Source organism: Struthio camelus, chromosome 18, assembly GCF_040807025.1.
Source record: "Struthio camelus isolate bStrCam1 chromosome 18, bStrCam1.hap1, whole genome shotgun sequence".
NCBI classification, from domain to species: domain Eukaryota; kingdom Metazoa; phylum Chordata; class Aves; order Struthioniformes; family Struthionidae; genus Struthio; species Struthio camelus.
In genome coordinates, this window is record NC_090959.1 from 10,777,488 (window position 1) to 10,798,078 (window position 20,591).

A 20,591-nucleotide genomic window follows, 5' to 3' on the forward strand; every position below is an offset into this window, starting at 1 on the left:
TTCCTGTCATTAAAGTTTCCATATGCAAAACCTCATCTTATCAATCATCCTACAAAACACCTGTTCCTTAACTCAGCATTTCCAGGTGTTGTGAGATGACACAGGACCGTTCACTCAAGAACATAAAAAATAAAAATGACATACGTGGTCACTCAACCTTAACTAGTGCGGCCACCTTTTAGTTCTGAAATAAGCATAATAAATCTCTTATTGTGCAGTAAGGTAGTAAAAAAACCACTTCTTTCCAACTTCAAACTTTGGTTCCTTGCAACCTTAAGCCGACAGAAGTCAGGCCTTAAAAACAAAACAAAAAACCCCCCAGCAGTTTACATGCTTAAAACACTCTTCAGTCTTTCCATATCCAGGCGCAGCTATAGATATCCACATACGCATCATATCAAAGAAGCTTTGCCTAATACAGACACAGGAATGAGTCTGAGGGGACTATAACGGGGGTCTTACCTACTAAATGAAGCTCTTACCTACTGCACAGGTGAGTTTCCCGGTTCTCTCCTGGAGCAAGCGCACGATCTGGGCCTTCTGCGTTGGTGCGCATCTGCAGCACACCACAGCAGGGCACTGGCAAGCCAGCTCCATGAACTCATACTCATAGTATTTCAGACACACCTATTTTACAGGGAACAGAAGCGCCACTGATATTTGTGCTACAAATATTTCCTTAAAAATCCCAATTCAGCTATAGTGTGTTGAGACTGTTCCTGAACAGTCTGAGGAGTTTGGAGTTTACCTCCAGTGAGTCGCCAGAAATAACAAGCGCGCAGTCATGTTTCCGGCGGAAGGCATTCAGCTCTAAATGGGCTTCTCCACGGTTAGTCACCTGGAAGAAAACATGGCAACTGAGGAAGGATTGTGTCGGCTGAGGTGAAAAAAATAAACAAAACGGTCTGAAAAGGGAGCAAAACTGGAATGAACAGGCAGCACACCGAGTTGTTCAAAGAATACAGCCAGATAAACAAAAACTCAGAGTCGGGGTAAAAGAACTTAAATATTCTAGGTCTACTCCTGGGCTACAGCTGTGCTCTCAGCACCCCTCCTGACCCAGAATTCAGTGTGCAGAGCAAGTCTGGAGAGAGAGGCACATCTGCTTTACTCACTAGTCTGAATATATGGATGTCCTGTGTTCTTGTCACCAAATGTGCGTTCTTCGCTGTACACGTGGCTGTCTCTAACTTATCCCCTGTCAGCATCCACACCTGAAATCCAGATATTCAATATATTAAACACAAAATTTAACCACATCTTCAAGAGGTCTAGAAGTACCACCTGCCAGGTCAGGCATACCAAAGGACTGTTAGGATATATATACAAATTATCATCATTATTATTATTATTATTTTTTTTTTTTTAGAGAAAGCTCTGTTTTAAAACGGACAAAAAATTCTTATGCATGAAAGAGGGCAGAGCTTTTAGCAGCTGAAATGCAAAAGAGACTACAAACTAGGTGCAACATTTTTCCACCTGCAACATTTCAACATACTGCTGATAAACCCCACAAAACGCAAGCTAAGGAACGTGTATGCATGTGTTAACGCATCCCATCCCAGCTATTTCTCGCAGGCTGAAATAAGCAGATCGTGCTGCAGAGATCCCTCACGGCCCTGCCCGAAACGTGGATGATGCAACCGGGGTTAGCTCACTGCTGATGTGTGCGGCTGGAACAGACCAAGTTGTTTTTATACACACTGCTCCTTTCATTTTGCGCTTCGGGTGGGGGGGCATTAGCGAGCAATGCCAGCAGCAATACTCCCCAAATCTGGCAGGGAATTCCCTCAGCAGTATAAATATATCAGAGTTTATTTTATTTTTCCATTGGTGTTTTTATTCTTCGAAGACAACGCCCAACAACATTTAACTAAACTTAAAAGACAACAAAAACCCCAGCAAACAAACAAAGGACGACAGTTATTTGTTTAATAATCTGACGTTAGAAAAAGATTCGATCTTAACAAGATGGTCCCTGTGACCAACTATAAGACTGCCTTCAGCCTGGATTTACTTCTTGCATGCAACACCCTAACGAACATACCATCACAGAGACTGCAGAAAACCGCAGCGCTCAGCATGCAAGACTGCGCACTCAGCGCCCCGGCCGTGCCTCCAGCCAAGGTGAAAAGAAAAAACGAAACCGCTTTTGAACGTCTAGCTGGGACCGCACTGCAGGGCGAGAGCGCCGCAGTACGGCTAAGGCTCCTCGCTCCGTTCCTCTTGCCGAAGCTCCTGCTGCGCACAGGGATGGCTCCAGACGGAAAGCGCTTCTGAAAGCCTGTTCGAAGCTTCGCGTCCTGCTTCCTATCTAAGTCCCAAACAGCAGCCCTGCTTTTGGATTCGTAGTCCAGCTTGGGAGTTTGCTCACTTTGGTATTTGAAACAGAGAAACCACAACCAGAACCCTTCTACTTACTTTTCTTGCCCAAATCTGGGCATTTGGTCCATTATTTCCCTTTTGCAAATCCAGGATTTGACTGAGAAATTTTTAGAGGGGAAAATTAAGCAGGAATCATGCCTGCTCCTTCGCTGCTGAATACAGCTCAGACTATAGGTGTTCAAGTCTTGGATGCAAAGGCTAGAAAGCTGGAAAAAGCCTTCCCACTCCTCATTCTTTTGGCTCAGGCCCCCTCTAGCGGCTACTCCAACACTTTCATATTCACAGCTGGGTGCTTCAGCCCCAGCCCAAGAACTTGCGCGCCAGGAGACAGAACAGATCTAACTCAGTCTAACTTCATGCAACCATTTGAAAGAAACACTTACACCCTAAAAAAAAAACAAAAAAAAAAACCCAAGCTTCAAAGGCATAGGCAGGAGAGTAGCTATAGGTTTCTCTGTAGAACGAGCCAGAGCAGGCTGGGGGAGGAAAAGTATCAATGATATGCTATGTTAATATTTAACACACTGAGCACTTTCTGTATGCAAAGCGATGCTCAGACGCTCACTGTTCCCACTCCCAAAGGGCATCTGATGAAATATTTAGCTCAACAGGGCTCCAAACTGTTTCAATTTACTATCTGCAGGACACTGCCACGTACTCCATGGGATTCCTGTGAGTGGAAACGTTAGGTTAGTCAGACCTTAATGCCAGCGTTTCTCAGTGTCTCCAGAGTAGGTCGGACGTCTGTCTGCAGCTGATCCTCCACTCCAGTGAGGCACAGCAGCTCCATCTCCATCTCCAGGCTCTCGATCACTGTGGCCACCTTCAGCGAGCGATCGTGCACACTCAGCTTCGCCTGCACATAGCGAGCCTGAGGACAGACCAGACACACACTCACAGTCACAGTCTCTCGAGCAGCCACTCTGTTTCTGTGGAACAAAGGGTTAACCAGCAGGACCACCAAAGTCTCCCTATCTTCAAGGGTGCCACCTGTAATGCCCTGGGAACACTAGCTCTGTATTACAGAACGAAGCTGAAAATATTTCAGGAAGTTGTTGGCACCTTGTCTCAGTCCTGTGCCAAGCGGACGGTGCGATTTACACTGTGTCCTTCTGCACACAAGTGCACAACACTCACTGAAGTGACACCTGCAGAAAGCCTGGAAATGACTCCCTCACACTACAGGTCTAACCATGGCTTTCACGACTAGCACGCTTCCTACTAGTAAGGGCCATAGAGAGTCCTAAACATGTCAACCATCTCATCTCTGCATTCAACCAAGTAATTCTCCTTTGAATTCTGCCTGCCTGGGGTAAATAAATTAATGTTGTGTTTGGGGTCCCATGTAACAAACCCCATGCACAAAGTCTGTATGTCCACGAAGCCTGGCTGTGTTATATTCAGGTTGTTCGCAGTCTCCGTTGATGTCAGGATGCAAACATGAAAATCAAAAGCCAATACATTTACCCCCAAAACACAACTTGACTAACAAATGATGAATATTTGCAGAATCTATAAACACAAAAGACTATAAGGCAGGATTCATGAACTACTCATGATTCATGAACTGGATAGGATCTAGTTTCTTGCATGCCACTCAAAACACTACTTGGATTAAATGAACAGCAAAATGTTTAAGAACAATTCTGTCAGAAGGAGTAGGGAGATGGGAGGCAGTATTATCATGAGAGGTCTGTGAGAATCACTTCAGTTATTATTTGTTTAAAAATAAAGCAAAAACAAAAAAAAACTTACTTCAAAGTCTTGATACTGCTCCTCAGTCAGAGACTTCTTGGCTACAACAAGAACCCTCAGGCCTTCCCTAGCCATGTTACCACACTGCAAAGAAAAATTACACTGTAAACCATAAACAGCATCTTGAGGAAGATGATTTATGCATAGCATTTCAGAGATTGCAACGTAAGAGAGCAGGTTAAGAAAATAACTGTCCCATCTGAACAACCCTATTGAGTCTACAACATCTTGATAAAGTGCATGATAAACTCAAGAGGAAAAATGGAGGAGATCTGAAATGGTTTTATAATCTGCCTCAGTGATCAGAAACAAAAACGTCCATATCTGTACGGCAAAACTAGCTCCATTAATTTCATTTTCTCCGGCTACAAGTGAAAGGACGCAAGCCTTCGACTCGAAGACCTGCAATCTTTGGCTGCAAAGCCTTTAAAACAAGACTAATGGATTATCTCTATGAACACAGGGAAGAAAAACAGTAATTGAAGCTACTGCTGCGAAGTCTGTGTCAATGTTACGGCCAACCTGACAAACACATCCCAGCAGAAAACTACCAAATGCAGTTTTGAAATTAAATAGATCCTTCAGTTTAAAATAAATCCAAATGCAGGATCAAGCCCATGATAAATTTGGCCATCTTGAGCGTCAGTCAGTTCTGAGCCAAATTTCACCTACGGGAATTATCCTGCACTGGATGTGTTGAACTTGCCACCCGACTTCCGTTAAAAGGCACTGCTGTTGCACATATATTTGGCTGACTGCTAATCCAATGAATTGCTGTATCAACGATCTTTCAGCCTGCAGGTGTTTTAACAGCTACTCCATCCTGCTACATTGATATCACTAGCTTTGCGACATGCCGCCCTGGCACAAGAAAAGCACTCGCCCAAGAAATCCTGCGTTATCTAAGGCAGACTGCCCCGTACCTCTTCTTCCAGCCAGTCGTTGTACTGCACGATGCCAGCCATGACCACATCAGCCCCCTTCATGTAGAAAGTGATCTCTCCTGTTGATTCATCCTGAAGAAGACAAGCAAAAGAGTCTAAGCTGGGCACCCGATTAGCACATTTTGAGTGAGCTCAGCAAGCTAGGACACAAGGTTTTTCTGCATAAGTCAAAAATAGCTGTATTGGGTCAGGCTGAAGGTCCAATGTAGCTCAACGTCCTGTCTCGTGGCCAAAAGGAGATGTCTATTTGACTGAAGTTTGGTTATTCGCGGTGGGAATTGGTGTTTTAGAAGAGGATGATCAGCATTGAATCAGCAACGCGTGATCTCCAGGCAGACACCTCTCTCTTCTGACAGCATATGCCACTGGAATAACCACCCCGCACGCCCCAAAGCTGCTTCAAACCTTATACTTTCCTGAAACAATAACACAGATGTGCAAAGCTTAACAGAGTAGAAATCACCCTAATTTACCCTTCTATTACATTATACGGCATAAACACAATTGAAGTTTAAGCTCGCCACAGAAAGGTTAGATTGCTGCCTGCCTTATCTGATATAAGCAATTTGTAGGCTGCGAGCAAGGCATATTTACATTACCACAAATTAAAAAATCCCTTCTAACCAGACAGATACCTAAGGAGGTCACAGCTATTAGCATTATAAGCTAATGGAAACCCTGGCAATTTCCTCAAAGGAGACAAAACAATGAGTAACGAACACACTGCACTGTAAACAGAGATAGCCACCAGGGATAGGAAGAAAATAAACTTAACACGCAAAACCAAAAAGCCCAGGAAGGTCTGGAAATAGATGGCTGTGAATGAAGAGGGAAAAATTACTTAAAAACAAGTACAATGAACACTTTTTCATTTTTAATCCTTTAATACACTTCTCAATCTATTCTGCCATTGCAGAAACCAGCAGTGACAGCTCTCACACAGGAATCTGAGTCAGGGTAAAAGTCCAACAGCCTGCGGCACAGGGAAAAGAGTTTACGCCCACGGCTACGAAAGGCAACACCTAATGCAGGTAATAAACAGGCAAAAAGTGTCTTTGGTAACAAAATTCAGAAGAAGGAGCCAAAGATAATCAAGATCCTTTACCGAGCACTCCTGCCAAGGTCATAAAGATCTTTACAAGTAAGATTCTTATAATTGAACTTAAGGATGTTTTCCCGTGTCTTCTGCAACGCTCAGTGTTCGTATACCGATAGGCACACATCCTACATCCCCAAAATAAAATACATATAACTACCAAAACAACTAGAATCTGCTAAAGTAAAACATAACACTTCTGGTAGCGGCAAAAGGTAAAGGCTTATCTATTAAATTATTTGATTAAAAAGTGTCTAGCAACATCTCTGTAGGAAACTGAATACAGATTCCACTTCCCGTGCTGCAGAGCTGGCTTAAGATAGTTTAGACTTTTTGTCCAATATAAATACTGTATCAGCTATCTCCTTGCATTAGTCATTTCCTCTCACCGAGTTCAGTAGGAGGTTAGTGCGTTCTCATATTATGGTAAGATCATGCTATAAATCTGCACAGAGATTTGCCAGTTATATTGTTTTGGAGAGGCATCTTTTTCCACCGTGGTCTGAATCTGGCCATAGTTCAAAGGCTTCTTTCAATTCCAGATATGACAATAGCGCTATCTTTGCTTTACAACAAAGATCATTCCACATGGGTAAGGGGAAAAAGAGCACAGAAAAAGAAGAATGGAAAATGTTGTGGTCAAACAAACAGGCCTTCTTTCAAGAAGACGATAAGTAAGCGAGCAGCACTGTAAAGAGAGCGGCTGCCTTGTTCAGACGAGACCTCTGAGAACTGGAATAATAAGCTACCAAGGAAGGAGAGTTGATCACATGTAACAAGCAGATATTGCAAAAATGTCCCAAATAAGGTAACATCTGCCACTTGTTTTCAATATTAACTGCTACTTTATTTAAAGTGATGTGTTAAAAGAGATCTTTTATAAGAGACAGACAGGACAGGACCAGCAGGGGAGACAGACGTCTCTGCCAAGGATTTCAGTAACAGCAAGACCAAGCTGGACGCATGAATCACTTGTTGGAACTCTACATCCAGATTAAGCAGGAAGTCTGGCAAGATGAGCACAGTGGCTCCTGCCAGCCTAGAAAATGGCAGTTTGTAAGAATGGGCCAATATCTGCATAGCTGAGCAGAAAATATTACCATTTTAATTCTACTTACTGCACTCCCGAGCGCGGATTGTGCTTTCACTCTGCAATTCCTCCCTGCCGCGGCTGCTCACTGCTTCTGCTGCCCTCTCGTTACTTTATGCTGCTTTGCCTTCCATTATTTCTTTTTTTTTTTTTTTTTCCACAAACAGGCAACAGTTTCAGAAAATATACTAAAGAGGTAACTACCTTGCAAGTTAGGAATCAAAACCAACATGAGTGCCTAAACATGCATATATGTATATTTAATACAAGAAAATTTTACCTGTCAGTTACTGATTTATAAACATTTTCTTTTTAGATGAAAATCAAAAACCTGCTTGAGGATCGTATTTCACCATGTACAGGAGCACCACAAGGTAATACCCAGCCAGCCAGCGTCTGCTACGCAAAACCTGCTTCTGTGTAGAGAGAGCATGATTTAGATACAGCTCACTGGGTGCAAAATGAAGATACTCAAGTAACAAGTGCAACAGAGAGGGGCTGATGCTTCTACCAACAAGATAAATCCCTGCGTTAGAGGCTCAGCGTCTGGGGCCTGATGTTGCTCCCAGTGACCACGGGTGGGAGTTTTGCCATCTCCTTCAGCAGCACTACACCAAATACAGAAATGGTAATAGAAACCTTTTTCTTCTGAAAGGAGAGGCATGTAGCTAATATATATTTAAAAATATATAAGCTTCAAATCACCAGCTTGTCATACCGTACAAAGGAGGAGGAGGGGGGGATAAAAAAAAGTTGCCCAAAGCAGGCTGCTTTCCATGTAGTTGAGAAAGAAGTTCAGGGCATTCGTTTCTCTGCTGAGCCTATGAACACAATTTAATGAAATGTACAGTGGCTGTGATAGTTATCTCACTTTCTATAGCTTTGATAAAATAGTATCTCACGAAAAGCTTGCACTTACGCTAAGCGATGGAGGGGGAAGTTGTTCAATCCTCTCTCTTCTACTGCTAGCATTTTTCTTTTAGGTCTTTAAAAGGCTGCCTAAAATCTCCATGTCATTTTCACTGTAAAAAATAATTTATCTGAAGAAATTACACCTGCTGTACTTGAATGGCTATGCACAATACTCCTTGCAGCCCTCCAGCGCGATACCAGACGTTTGTCGCAGTGCCGGCAGGAACTCCCTCTGCTCACACGCACTCGGTCAGCTCTCCGCGTTCACAGATTTAACACACCGATTACTTTGAACAAGCTCGCCCTGGTAGCCCCACTTCAACTAACATTCCTGCCCTTGGGCATATTTTAATGTTTCAAAGCCTGGAACAACTTCAAATACAGATTTGTCCCCCTATACCATACTGTGGTCTCTGCTCCAAAATTTAAAAGCATTCGCTCCCCGAGCGGCAGGAGATCCAAGTCTGAAGTGCGCAAGTGGGATAATGCAAACGGGGTGTCCACTGCATGAGCTTTAGCGCTTTCAATTTGTGCTAAACGCAAATTGCCATTCACAGCTTACCAAAAAGTGACGTTATGTGCACACGTCACCGTTCCATCTTTATCATCTCATCTTTTGGCAACAAGAACACCGAAGTTCTCCCTATTTTTTGTTGTTGTTGAACACAACCATTGCATTGCCCACTTTCACATTATCTTCCCGTAGTGCCAATTCTGGACAGGGGCTGTGCTCTTCCAGGTCTCCAAAGAAGTTCAAATTTGTGAAACTATGAAACGTCAGCCAATAGAGCAGACCAAATTAATCTGTTCTAGAAGAGCCCTTTATATGAGATAACGATCCCAAATACTCCCAACTAAAAACAAAGTGCATCTCTTGCACTGATGTAACTTTTAAGACAAGAGGCAGAAGATATTTTCCATACCCTATTTCCAGGTACCCCAAAACAAATGTCCAAGAAATCCTGTTTTACCACAAAGTAAAAGTAAGATCTTACCCATTCTCCCCACCCTAAATAACAAGGCTGCTGATCACCTGAAGAGATACAGCAAATCATATCTTGCTCTGGATCACAGGTTCCATATTCATGCTTTAGATTCCTAGCACAGATTATATGTCTGTACTTTCAGTTAAAAAGGACAACAAATAAACAAAAAAATCCACACAAGGATGTTGTAATCAACTATAAAAGAAATATTCTAACTGCTTCACCTTGCTTGCTCTGCAGGCAGACGGAAGTACCTCACTTTAACCGGGTGAGTTCATCTTACTAACGTTAATTCTTTAGCATTTTCTTGAAAACTAATGATAATAATGGTGACAACTCCTCTCCTCTACTGTTTTTAGCATCCACACTTTCTTCCTCTTTCAGGGTGATTTATTTTTGAGAGTCTGATCTTCTGTTGGGTTTGCATACAGAACCACAAAGTTACGTGTACAATTTCAACTGGGCACCTACATAGCCTCTGCAGCGCCTGCTGCTGCTGATAAAGGCACCTGCTGGCACGGATGCAGCCATCTACCTAAGTCCGCTATATCAAACCGTGCTCACGATAGTGTCCTCAGCGTATCTGTGAGCTATGTTAAACAGGCTCAACAAATTCTCCGGAGTTCCCTGCAGTTGCAGCACGCGCGCACGCTCGCCTTGCGCACCTCCACGGGGTCTCACGAGAGTCTCGACGCCTGGCGGAGGCGTAGGTAGCGCTTCCAGCGTGCCACAAACGAGCTGCTATCACTTATCTGCTGCAGACTTTGAGTCAGGATTAAGTTATTTGCTGTGGCAGCAGTTTGTGATCCCCTTCCTCCTTCCTGCTTGTCGCTGTCTCCACGACCCCTCAGTTAAACCACCACGACTGCTCTGAAGATACACTAAGCTGGGCCTGTGAACTCCTCCTGGTGGCTGATCCTGCCTGCAGGCGGGATCGGGAAGGGGACTCGTGTGACCAGGTTGACTCGCAGCCCCAGTCCCAAACAGCTCTGCCAGCCTGACTGCGGCGAGGACACGAGAGGAACGGCAGGCGCTTTCAACCACAGCGAAGAGAGAAGACAACCCCCAAGGACGCAGAGCGGGCTCCAAAGGCCGCTTAAGCGGCGCAGAGGCACTGCTGCTTGCCCGGTCTCCTTGCGCGCGTGGTGCTGCTCCTTCCCGCGTTCCCCTGCCTCCTCGCGTGGGTCAGTCTGTGGGATGGCACAACACAGGCAGGGAAAACGCAATTTGGGTCCCAGGGAAGAGGATAAGTACGACGGCTAAGTGCTGCCTTAAGGAGCACTTGAACCAACAGGCTTATTTGAGAGCGAACTAGGCATCTCTACCAACTATCAAAGCCTCTGCGCCTGGGTTCAGTGCGCAGATAGCCGAGACGTTCAGACTGTAGCTCTCTTCCTCCCCCTGAGGTCCTCCTGCTTCTCCTTCTCCCTTGCACTTGCAGCAAAAATCCTCCGAGTGTTTTCCAGCACCTCCAGGGCCCTTGGTTTGGCAGCCCCCTGGGACGTACCCCAGCTACCGCTTCTTCCCCCGGCAGCCCCCTCGCTGCCCCCGAGGCGGTGCTTGCACAGCCGCTGGCAGCGCTGGCTGCACGGCCCCGGCCAGCCGCGACGTCGTCCCGCTGTGCTGCGCCGGCACCGGCGTGTGCACGGCTGCGCAGCAGGGGCCCGCGGAGCTGTGCTGCCAAAATGCACCCCAGAAAATACAAACAGAAATTAAAAAAGAAAGCAGGAAGGAGCAGCTAGAGGAAGCTGTAACTGCGGAGGACTCACGCGTGCACGTGCACACACACACTCTAAACCATCAACTGAAACTAGTTCCCCCCGCTATTTTGCTGTTACTTTGAGCGAGGGACTAAGAATGTCACAGGATACCTAACAGCGTGTGTGGCAGAATACAGGAAAGGAAAAAAAGTTATAGTACGAAACAATCCCAGCAATGTGAAGCTATTAGCTCAAAACATGGAACCAGTTTATAATCAGAGATAAGAGATACTGTAAAATTCTCCAAGGAAGAACATCACTGCTGAGAGTAAGCATGTTTTACCTTCTTCTTCAGGTTACACTACCAGGACATTCACAAAGACGTATCCAAAGCCACTTACCCGAACGATTATTCCCATTCGTTTGCTTTCATAAGTGAAGGGGAAGATCTGGAGGATGGTGAAGTTCAGTATCTGGCCACCCGGTGTCCTCAGCTGCATGGAGGACTGGTCTCTGCCCACCAGGGTTAAGCCCACACTCTCCGTCCACTGGACCAGGGCCACCTAAACGCAAGCAGGGTTAGAGGTCAGGCCATCCGCTGAGGCTGACGGGCCAGAGGTCACGTAAGAGAGCACCAGAAGGGAAGGGACAGCGGGTTTTAGCTGGAAAAGAAGTTCCTTAGTCATTAATGGCACAATAAAGCAGATCCGTTTTTCTCCCTTGACCACGTGATGAGAACAAATGATCCCTTCAGTGTGGTTTTCCCTAGGGCCGGCCCTGGCCCTGCAAGAGCTTCCCTCCAGCCGGAGGAGGGTTTATGGACTGTGTAACCTATAGTACGAGCCTCCGCATCCCCTTTGGTCAGGCGAATAACATGAAACACAAAAAGCAGTCAGTGGAGGAGCCAACCCAAGCGCAGCAGGGGCTCCAGCACCAAGCTCGTGGGACGGGACCACCACGAACGTCACCGCTGGTTGGAAGTGAGGGAGGTCGGTGGAAGAGAGTCAGGTGGAGAGGTCACGCCGGGCTGTCAGGTGCTGGACACAGTGATGTCGGAGGATGCAGCTATGGTTGCAAACAAACAGGAGACAACCATAGAGAGTGCTGGACACGAGCTAATTGTGGTGCCTTCAGAGATGGCAGTGACAGAGACCACAGAGCAACTCAGCAGAGCATCAGAGGAGACTGATGGTGCTGTGTCCTGCCGGGCAACGGGAACGACAGACAAATCATCAGGTCGAACCCGAGTCCCTCGCGGCAGCTCAGCCTCACCCAAGAGAGAGGTGGCAACAAGCCCGCTGCTGGCATCGCTTCGGCAGCGTGGGGCAGCCCGGCAGCGCGTGCCGCCCGTCTCCAGTGCTCCGGGGCAGAAAGGATTTGCATCCAGGGCCTGTGCAAATCTGGGAGAAGGAAAGCTGCTGCGTCCGCTCACGTGCCACAAGTTCCTCAGTAAATAAACAGAATCGCAGGGTGCATGAATCTCTCGTCCAGGAGTGTTTTTTTTTTTTTTTTTAAACATAAACAAGTTTCTGTTTCTTGTCTTATTCTGTTCAGAGGCTCACTGTAAGGTTTGTTTATCTTTGTTTTTTTATTTGTTTCATTAGAACAACCATTTCTACGACCATAATTATTTGTAGCATTTAACTTCTTGTAAAGCAGGGGGACGTAATTCAATTTATTCCTCACAGGACTGAATACTTCTTCACCTTCCAAAGGAATCTGTGAAACAACTATCATAACACTTTGACTAAATCATTAATATGTAATCTTATTTTGAAACATGTGCTTTATCATAAGTTAAAGCTGTTCGTGTTCATGGAGAGAAAAAATAAAACACCAGCTTAGCCCCAGCACTCTAACCACGGCTTTGGGTACTAGGTCCAGTCCGAACTTTCCAACAAAACTGATGGCCTTTGGGTCAGATCATTGAGAACTCAGTCTAATGAGGTATTTTATATGCAGGTGCTCTCATGTGGCTCTTTACAGTAAACTTTTAACTTAAGGCAAAACCTGCTAACAGTATTTCCAGAATTTTCGTAGCCCAGCTCCTGTCCGATTCAGCTGCAAAGCTTTCCTAGGCTCCTCACACAAGGTCATCACCTGCCTTCAACTACAAGGTCCTGAAAGAAAATCCCTCAGCAAATGAAGGTACTCTCTGCACAAGCCTAGAGTTCTCAAACCTATGGTTTGGCACGTTAGGGAAATCCTATTTACAAACACTTACTTTCCGAACGTGCCGTTTCAGACTGCTGTTTATGAAATATCAAATAAAAAACACTGCATTCACTCTGGATTTACAGTTATCAAAACCAGAAACACTAACACAAAGCAAAGTCAGTCAACTTCCACATTCACCTCATCATCTCTTGCTTCCTTGCCCAGTGTTGTTACCAGTTTACACTCTTCAATCAAAGGGCTATTTCTATCATGCTCTAATTTAACGGACAGGTCTACACATTGACAAACAAGGCATATAGGCTATTTTCACTGAAGCCAGAATAACAACTTACTGAAGAGCTGTATTTGCCCATCAGATGATACCACGTACAGCTCATTGGAGTCTCCTCCTGGACAACGGTTCTCGATAGAGTAACACATGGCAGGCTCAGGCCACACAACAGAGGTTTGTCAAACAAAATTATTTCAATGGAGATAATACCACAGTATTGACTGAGGCAAATTATTCTCCTGATCTTAAAATATGTTCAACACCAGTTCATATTCAAAAATGTGAAATATAAAAGTACTTATTTTTTCCTAAGAAAACACTCCCAGAAGTAATTACAAAGCTTCTCTGAAATTGTCATCAAGACTCAAGCCTGCAACAAAGCCAGCCTATCGTCCCTAGAAGCCTCCGTTTACGAAACGAGTGGGAGTTGCTCAGGTTCTCTGAGAACACCAAGAAATATGCTTCTTCATCCAGAAATACAATCCAAGTCCTATTGGATGGAAGAATCCATTCTTACAACACCTGACGAAAACAGGAAAACTGACTAAACTATTAAAGAAAAAAAACCTATTATTTAAACGAGTGTGAGACAATTCACACTAAAAAACAAAACAAATAAATGAGCTCTGTGTTATACTCCTATCTGCTTGGCAGTAACACAGTTCATCACCAGCTTCCAATCTCTGTACCGATCAGCATCTAAACAATAAGACAGCTAACAGGTCCTTCAGTAGGAAACCCCTGCTCCACAAACCTTATAAAACAAAAACCAAAAAACGCCTTCAGATTTTTCAAGGCACACACCTGATCTCATCTACTGGAACTTATGAACATCATATTGACTGCAGCTTCTACTATTTAAAGATCTCTAGCACTGATTTTTTTTCCACAAGCTTTCACTAAACACAACCAGAGTCAAGGCAGAAGACCAAATCCTTTGTGTTCCTTCCCCGGCAATCCTGCCCAGACTTCCCACCTCAGCTGACACTTCCATCAAAAATCCAGTCTGCTGAGATACAGGGGTTCAGTCCTAGAGGACATCTCGGCAGTAACAGATGGCAGGGCTAGCTGACATAAGCCCATCTATCATTTGCCTCTAAAATGGATCAAGGAATATTTGTTTCAAATAGATACAGAAGACTAGAAGTATTTTACAGCGACATTTTCAAAGGCATAAGAGGGCTAGGCACATGATCAACACAGACTCGAAGGTTAATGATCCTTTGTGTCTTTCAGTTTCTGCCTTTACTTCTTCCAACAGCCACAGATGCCTTAGATTAAAATGTAATTTATTTTGGGAAATCACATACACAAGATACATATAAAAATAAAATCTATAAATACTTGCGTTGAGTCCAGGTTTTACCAGACAAGTTTTTCCAGATAACTGGTCTAATTAAACAAGCTTTTGTGAACATTTTCAGCTCACTTTCACCCATAAACAGATTATCTTAAAAAAGAAAAGCTTTATTTTAGGTAGCTTTTTCAGTCTTAAATCATCAAACTGAAAAAAAAAGTTGATTTGGCTTTGCCTTAAAAGACCTTACATCAATTAATATTAGTACGTTTTTACAGATATATTCGCAAAGGTTACAAAAAGCAAAGGATCTCCCAAGCTTATCTTTTTCCAAAGTTTCCTCAAGACACCCTTAGACTGAGAAAGTACTCACTGAGACAGTGAGTTGGAAACTCCTCCTAAGAGTTTTCTAGAGCAGAGATTGAGCTCTGCTTTTAATACTCTGGTTAATAGATAATTGTTCAGAATTTTTCACAGCGTGATGTCAGACGGGCATTTGTTCGGTGCACACAACGCTAGATGTTCACATGTCCATGCCCGTAAGCTGCAAATCTCCGCTCCCAACCCAGCCTATTAAAGCACCCTTTGCTACGTTCTTTGACGAACGTTTCCTCCCTCTGTCCCTGCTGGGCCTCATTTAAATTCGACGTCCAGAAGCATTTAAACCTCCCAAAAGCAAAGCCTCGCGCAGAGTAACAAATGGAAGAGCAGCACACGATATGTGCTATGTCACGTGCCTGTGACAGACCCTTGCACTAACCACGTATCATTGCACAACACTGTTTGTGTCGGCTGGCACTAAGGCTCCAAAAAGGCACGCCAACAGAAGAGGAAGAATAACAAAAGAAGTTTCCCTCTTCCCGTGCTGCTCCTGAGCCAGCTCCAGGCCCAGAGCACTTCTCGCAGCCCTTAACGGCCCTCCAGGTGAACAGCGTCCAGCACCAGCACTGACGAAGCGCTACCGATCCCTTTTAACATGCCACTTTCCAGCCTCTGTAGGACTTGATGAATAATTACCGAGGGGAAAAGTGATACAGTTTTGAAGTGTTCCTATCAGACCTACTAAAAGCATTTAAGTTGCCATCCCTGTTCAACACGCAACACAATGGGGCCTTGCCGCTAGAAAGTACCGCTGTGCCAACAAACAACAGCGACTGCAACAGAAGCGCTGGCTCGCTGTGGCAGATTTTGGGCACCCTCATACGGGAGGTACGTTTTCAGAACGGTCCAAGACAGCAGACATTTATTCTCCACCATTTAAAACTAACTATATGGGCTCCCAGTCATAACAGGAGAAACATTTAGGATGCAAAAATATTTTTGCAGCTTAAACAAGTGAGATTCAACCTTGAAACCCCTCGCACCCATCAAGAGAGTCCGTGCTCGCCGATGAAGAGAAATCAACAGATCTCCTTACGGCGCTCCAGGAGTCAAGGTGGACGCAGCTCTACGCGTTACGAAGCCGAGCGGCCGCAGCCACTCGGCGTACTGTCCCCCAAACTTCGCTCTGACAATTAAATCGCCCCAGCCACCACTGAAATGGATATCGACTAATAAATTTCATTCTAGAGAGACCAACGGATCCGTCTGCGTCATGAGTTGCTCGACAAGCGTCCCATTCAGGGTTGCCTAGGCGCGCCGAGGACGGGCAGAAGCCAGTGGCTCGGCACCCTTTCATGTCCTGGCCGCTGCGGAGCGTTGTCAGGGTTAACGACGGTTTGCCCAGGAATCCCAGGCACTCTTATCTCCCATCAGATTATATCTATTTCATTTCCCCTGTTAGTTACTGTATGGCTACCACTGACACGCTTGCAGAGCCCCAAGGCTGTAACCGATATCTGAATAAAGATTCTTCAAGAGCTCTAAATGGCAGCGTGCACAGGAAACAAATTTAGGAAATCCTGCTTTCTGTTACAGGAAATGAATCCTATGCCAACTGGTAGAAATTACCCTTGCTGTTAAAGTAAAGAGAATACAAGTTTTTGTACTCATTTCATAAACTGACCTTCCCTGCCATGGCAATATTTTATTGCTATAGGATTTCAAAGGCTGGCTTTAACAGGAGTCCAAAGCATTCCCCTACAGGGAACGTTACTTAGCAGCATTGCTCTCGTCTCAGGGACTCAGCTTGTGCTGATCCCGCATTTTGTAGCCTCCAGTACGACGCACGCAGAGCATGTCTAAACAATATTTGTATATCTAAGAGCTACAGACAAGATTTCCTCAGTGCACCAAAGCATATCTGATTTCTGAATCTACGGTAATTCTCTACTTAAGAAACCACAAGAAAGAAAAAAAGAATTTAAACAGTAATCCTGGAAGGATTATTATCATGTTATAGCAAAAAACAAAACACACAATAAACCCTTGGGTATTCCAGACAAATATTTTAAAGACAGAATAGCATAAAGCCAAAAAGGAAAAGAAAAATAACTGGCTTTGCTGTATACCACACCACAGCATACAGGTAAATAAACAGAGAATTTGTGCCTAAATAGCTAGTAAATGCATTTAAAAAAAATTAAAAAAAAAAGAGACCTTAAACACAGATCACAAAAATTACCATCTGGAAATCATTCAGATCTCATTTCAATCCAAAGGCATTTGCTTTCTGTAAAGCTGCCCTTACGGGGGAGAGCAACACATTAGAGGAGAAAAACAGGTAAGCAGAACACAGAGCTGGATTACAGCGTGAGAGAGGACACACACACACACACACACACACCACACAGTAGCTATAAAACCAGAGAAGCATGAGCATTCGTTGTTGCCGCAGGCACATCAATGGAGAGGGAAAAAGGCAAAGAAGCTCTCATCATACAGACAAGAACATATTATATTAAATGAATTAATTGTGTATTTGAAAAAAACCTATTGGGAATATTTTAAATGGTAGGTGAAAGCGGGACCTAACTCTGCATGCCAGTCGTTCGATAATACGCGCACACCCTCAGAAGCCTGGCTTCTCGAGGATTTTAAACAGTAAACAGATTTCTCTGCAAACAATTTCTCACCTCTAGCAATGGGGAAAGCCAGCTTCCTTTCTGATGCTGAAGGTGAAAATGGTTATTATCAGAGGCAAGTCTGTTCATTTGGAGCAATAAATGAAAGAACCCTTCAAACGCTGTCAAAGTGGTGATAGGATCTCAGTATATCATTGGTAGGGTTCTTACGGGAAGTTTCAAGTTTCAGTCTTTTAATGGTGAAGCGCAAGTATAATTATACAAATTAATAGAAAACTAATTGTTTTACTGCAGCTCCATTAAAAAAATACGTATCCAAGAAATGTAACCAACACACGAAACATTTTTAACGAAGAAAATTCTTTCGTGCAACAAGCAAAGTTGGATTTATATTTTTATCAACCCAAATGGATACTGACCTCATCGGGACTGGAAGCCTGGTACACCCTGCAGGAATCTTCATAGTGTCTCTCAGCTTCAGCCTGATCCGTCACGCCGTTGGACTCGTACACTGGTGTGACATTGTGGCACAGGGCGATCGCCTTCACTGCCTCGTGCACTCGGCTGCTCATGGTTTTTCGCACCTTGGTGGCTAAGGTAACGCCCTTCAGAGCGGGTGGGTCCTGGGATTGCTTATAGAAAGGAAAAGTAGAATAGACTCTTACTATAAGGAAAAAAGTTTTTACTTCCACGAAGACGATCGATGTAGTAGCTGCGGACTCTTACGTCGCCTGGAACAAGGTGGACTCTTTGTGCACCTTTGCGCTACCATCACAGGAGTGCTCCCCAGCGTAATGCAACTTAACAATATTCCGGGTGGAGGAAAGTGCCCCAAGAGATTTATCTAAACCTGAGCAGTATATGGAGAAAATGACCCTTTCTTGCAGATCCGCAGAACACTGATGGGTGAAAGACCAAAGTCACACAAGACCCATTGCAACTTCTCTTTGCCCCACAAAAGACCAGTGGCTCTGGAAGTTTAGAGTCAACTGGGGTTTCACATGCAAGAGCATATAATTGCTGAAAACAGAAAACAGATGTCTCGTATGGATCTAGAAAATCTTAATTACATTCATTTAATTTTTAATACTATTTTTAGTATCAGAATGGGACTCCTCAGATAATTGCACAATTACTAAATTATCGTGGTTGAAGAGGGGACACACAGTGATCTAGTTTCCTGCTCTGTTAACCTTTAGTGTCAAGAGGACAAAAGTTTCGCTTCCAGGTCAAAGGCCACAACATGGTAAAAATAAGAGTAAAGAATAAGAACTACAGTTCAAAATGAATCACTACCAGCAAATGCTTCTCATTATAAGGAGTCTAACTTTGTCATGATAGATGCTTTATGAGACATACCCTTTACCAATATTGATTCCATAAAATTAAATGCCGTTTTTTCGAATTCTAGTGATTAAGACACATACGATCTTCAAATTTAATATTGCTGCTCATCATCACTGTTGTGATAGGCCTTTAACCAGCAGTAAACTCGCAGTTGAAGTGCATTTAAATTGACCCATAGCACTATTTACATATTGACCTCAGTCTCATTCCAAATGTCCTTGACAAATATTGAATGCTTTGGAAATTAACTAACAACTAGTCAAGTTTTTTACCCTCTGGAGACTGAATGCAAAAACAGGGGCAACTAGATCTGACGTCTATTTACACACTGAAAGTACAGTTAAGTCATTTTTGGGTCTCAGCACCAGGAGAAGCAGCAGATGGTAAGAAGGCTATGAAAGCTGAGGTAGAAAAAAAAGAGATGGCTAAGGTAGTTATAAGATCTGTCCATAAAAATTCACACAAAGCTTGTGTTGCTGGAAAATGCTACCAGAGACCCATGCCAGTTAAAAAAAAAAAAATTACTCAAAATACCAGATATTTATCAGCTACTGTATGCTTAGTTAAAAATAGAAGACCATAGCCTGACAGGGGGATTTTCCCCGACCAGGGAAAAGCTAGGCCACCAGATTACCAAGTTCAAGGAAAACTGCTGTGCATCTTCTCTACCAACATGAACAAAATCCAAAAATAAGAGTCCTATCTACAGTACAGAGCATTCTACCTTTCCCAGGTAAGAATGAAGGCTTCATTGTTTTACTTTATGGGGGCTCAGAAAGCACACTTAAATCTGAAATCTCTAGAGCAAAACAAAAACAAAGTGATATGCAAAATCCAATGTACTGCCTTGGATGTATTTGCTTAAGGAAAAGCACAGGCACTTGGAAAACTACCTCTGAAGTCTCTGTAGAAATGAAGGAATACCACAACCATTAAGAAACGAAAACGCTTGGCTTACAACGTGGGAATAGTAATCCATCACTAAGCAGTGTGGATTGCATCAGTGGAATCGCATTTTACAAAAGAGAAAATCGGATAGTTGGTAAGTCCCCCAAAAGTCATTTATTTCTTCCTGCAGAAGATATTGCAGGTTGAGAGAACCCTTATTAACAGCAAATTAAAAACAAGGCTTCTATAACTACATAATTAGTAACAACTCTTAAATCTTTTATAAGTACCACACAGAAAGGGGGCTGAAACACTAGCTGCTGACAGTTTCCCCACAAACTGCTGCATTTCTACACTTGAAAAATATAAGTAATATCCTCAAGTAAAACCTCATGCCCTGGTTTAAGAAAGAAGTGTGCATGTTTATATGACACTTCTACCAACCAGCATCTTTTCCACTGTAACGTACCAAGGAATATCGTCTGCTGAACCTGACAGGTAATGCAGCATTACCTGGGTTTTGTACAAAGCTGAACTAAAACTGTAAGAACAGAGATGAAGACGCTATGGATCCTGGCTCATGCAGGGAAACTGAAAGAGAGGAGACTTCTCAAAATAGGATTTTCCTGTTCCATACTTTACATATTGCATTTGCCACCTCCAGTAGCTGCAGCTACTTTTTAATAGCAGGCATCAGTTATGAACTGCATAAGATTTTTGGAAGCCACTATTGCATTATTCAAAAATCCTAATTTCCTTTCCTAATTTTCTTTTTTATT

At 43.7% G+C, this 20,591-nt stretch overlaps 1 protein-coding gene across 1 annotated transcript in view; it reads right to left on the bottom strand.

Annotated features, from left to right (window-relative positions):
• ATP9A (ATPase phospholipid transporting 9A (putative)) overlaps nt 1-20,591 on the bottom strand; it is a 68,093-nt gene that overhangs the window by 13,802 nt on the left and 33,700 nt on the right. The window contains exons 14-21 of the mRNA XM_068912290.1: nt 17,997-18,209; nt 11,270-11,431; nt 5,064-5,156; nt 4,141-4,224; nt 3,086-3,256; nt 1,116-1,214; nt 749-838; nt 483-627 (exon numbers count right to left, since the gene is read on the bottom strand). Of these exons, the coding sequence (XP_068768391.1) occupies nt 483-627; nt 749-838; nt 1,116-1,214; nt 3,086-3,256; nt 4,141-4,224; nt 5,064-5,156; nt 11,270-11,431; nt 17,997-18,209 (1,057 nt within the window). The remainder of the gene's footprint in view (nt 1-482; nt 628-748; nt 839-1,115; nt 1,215-3,085; nt 3,257-4,140; nt 4,225-5,063; nt 5,157-11,269; nt 11,432-17,996; nt 18,210-20,591) is intronic.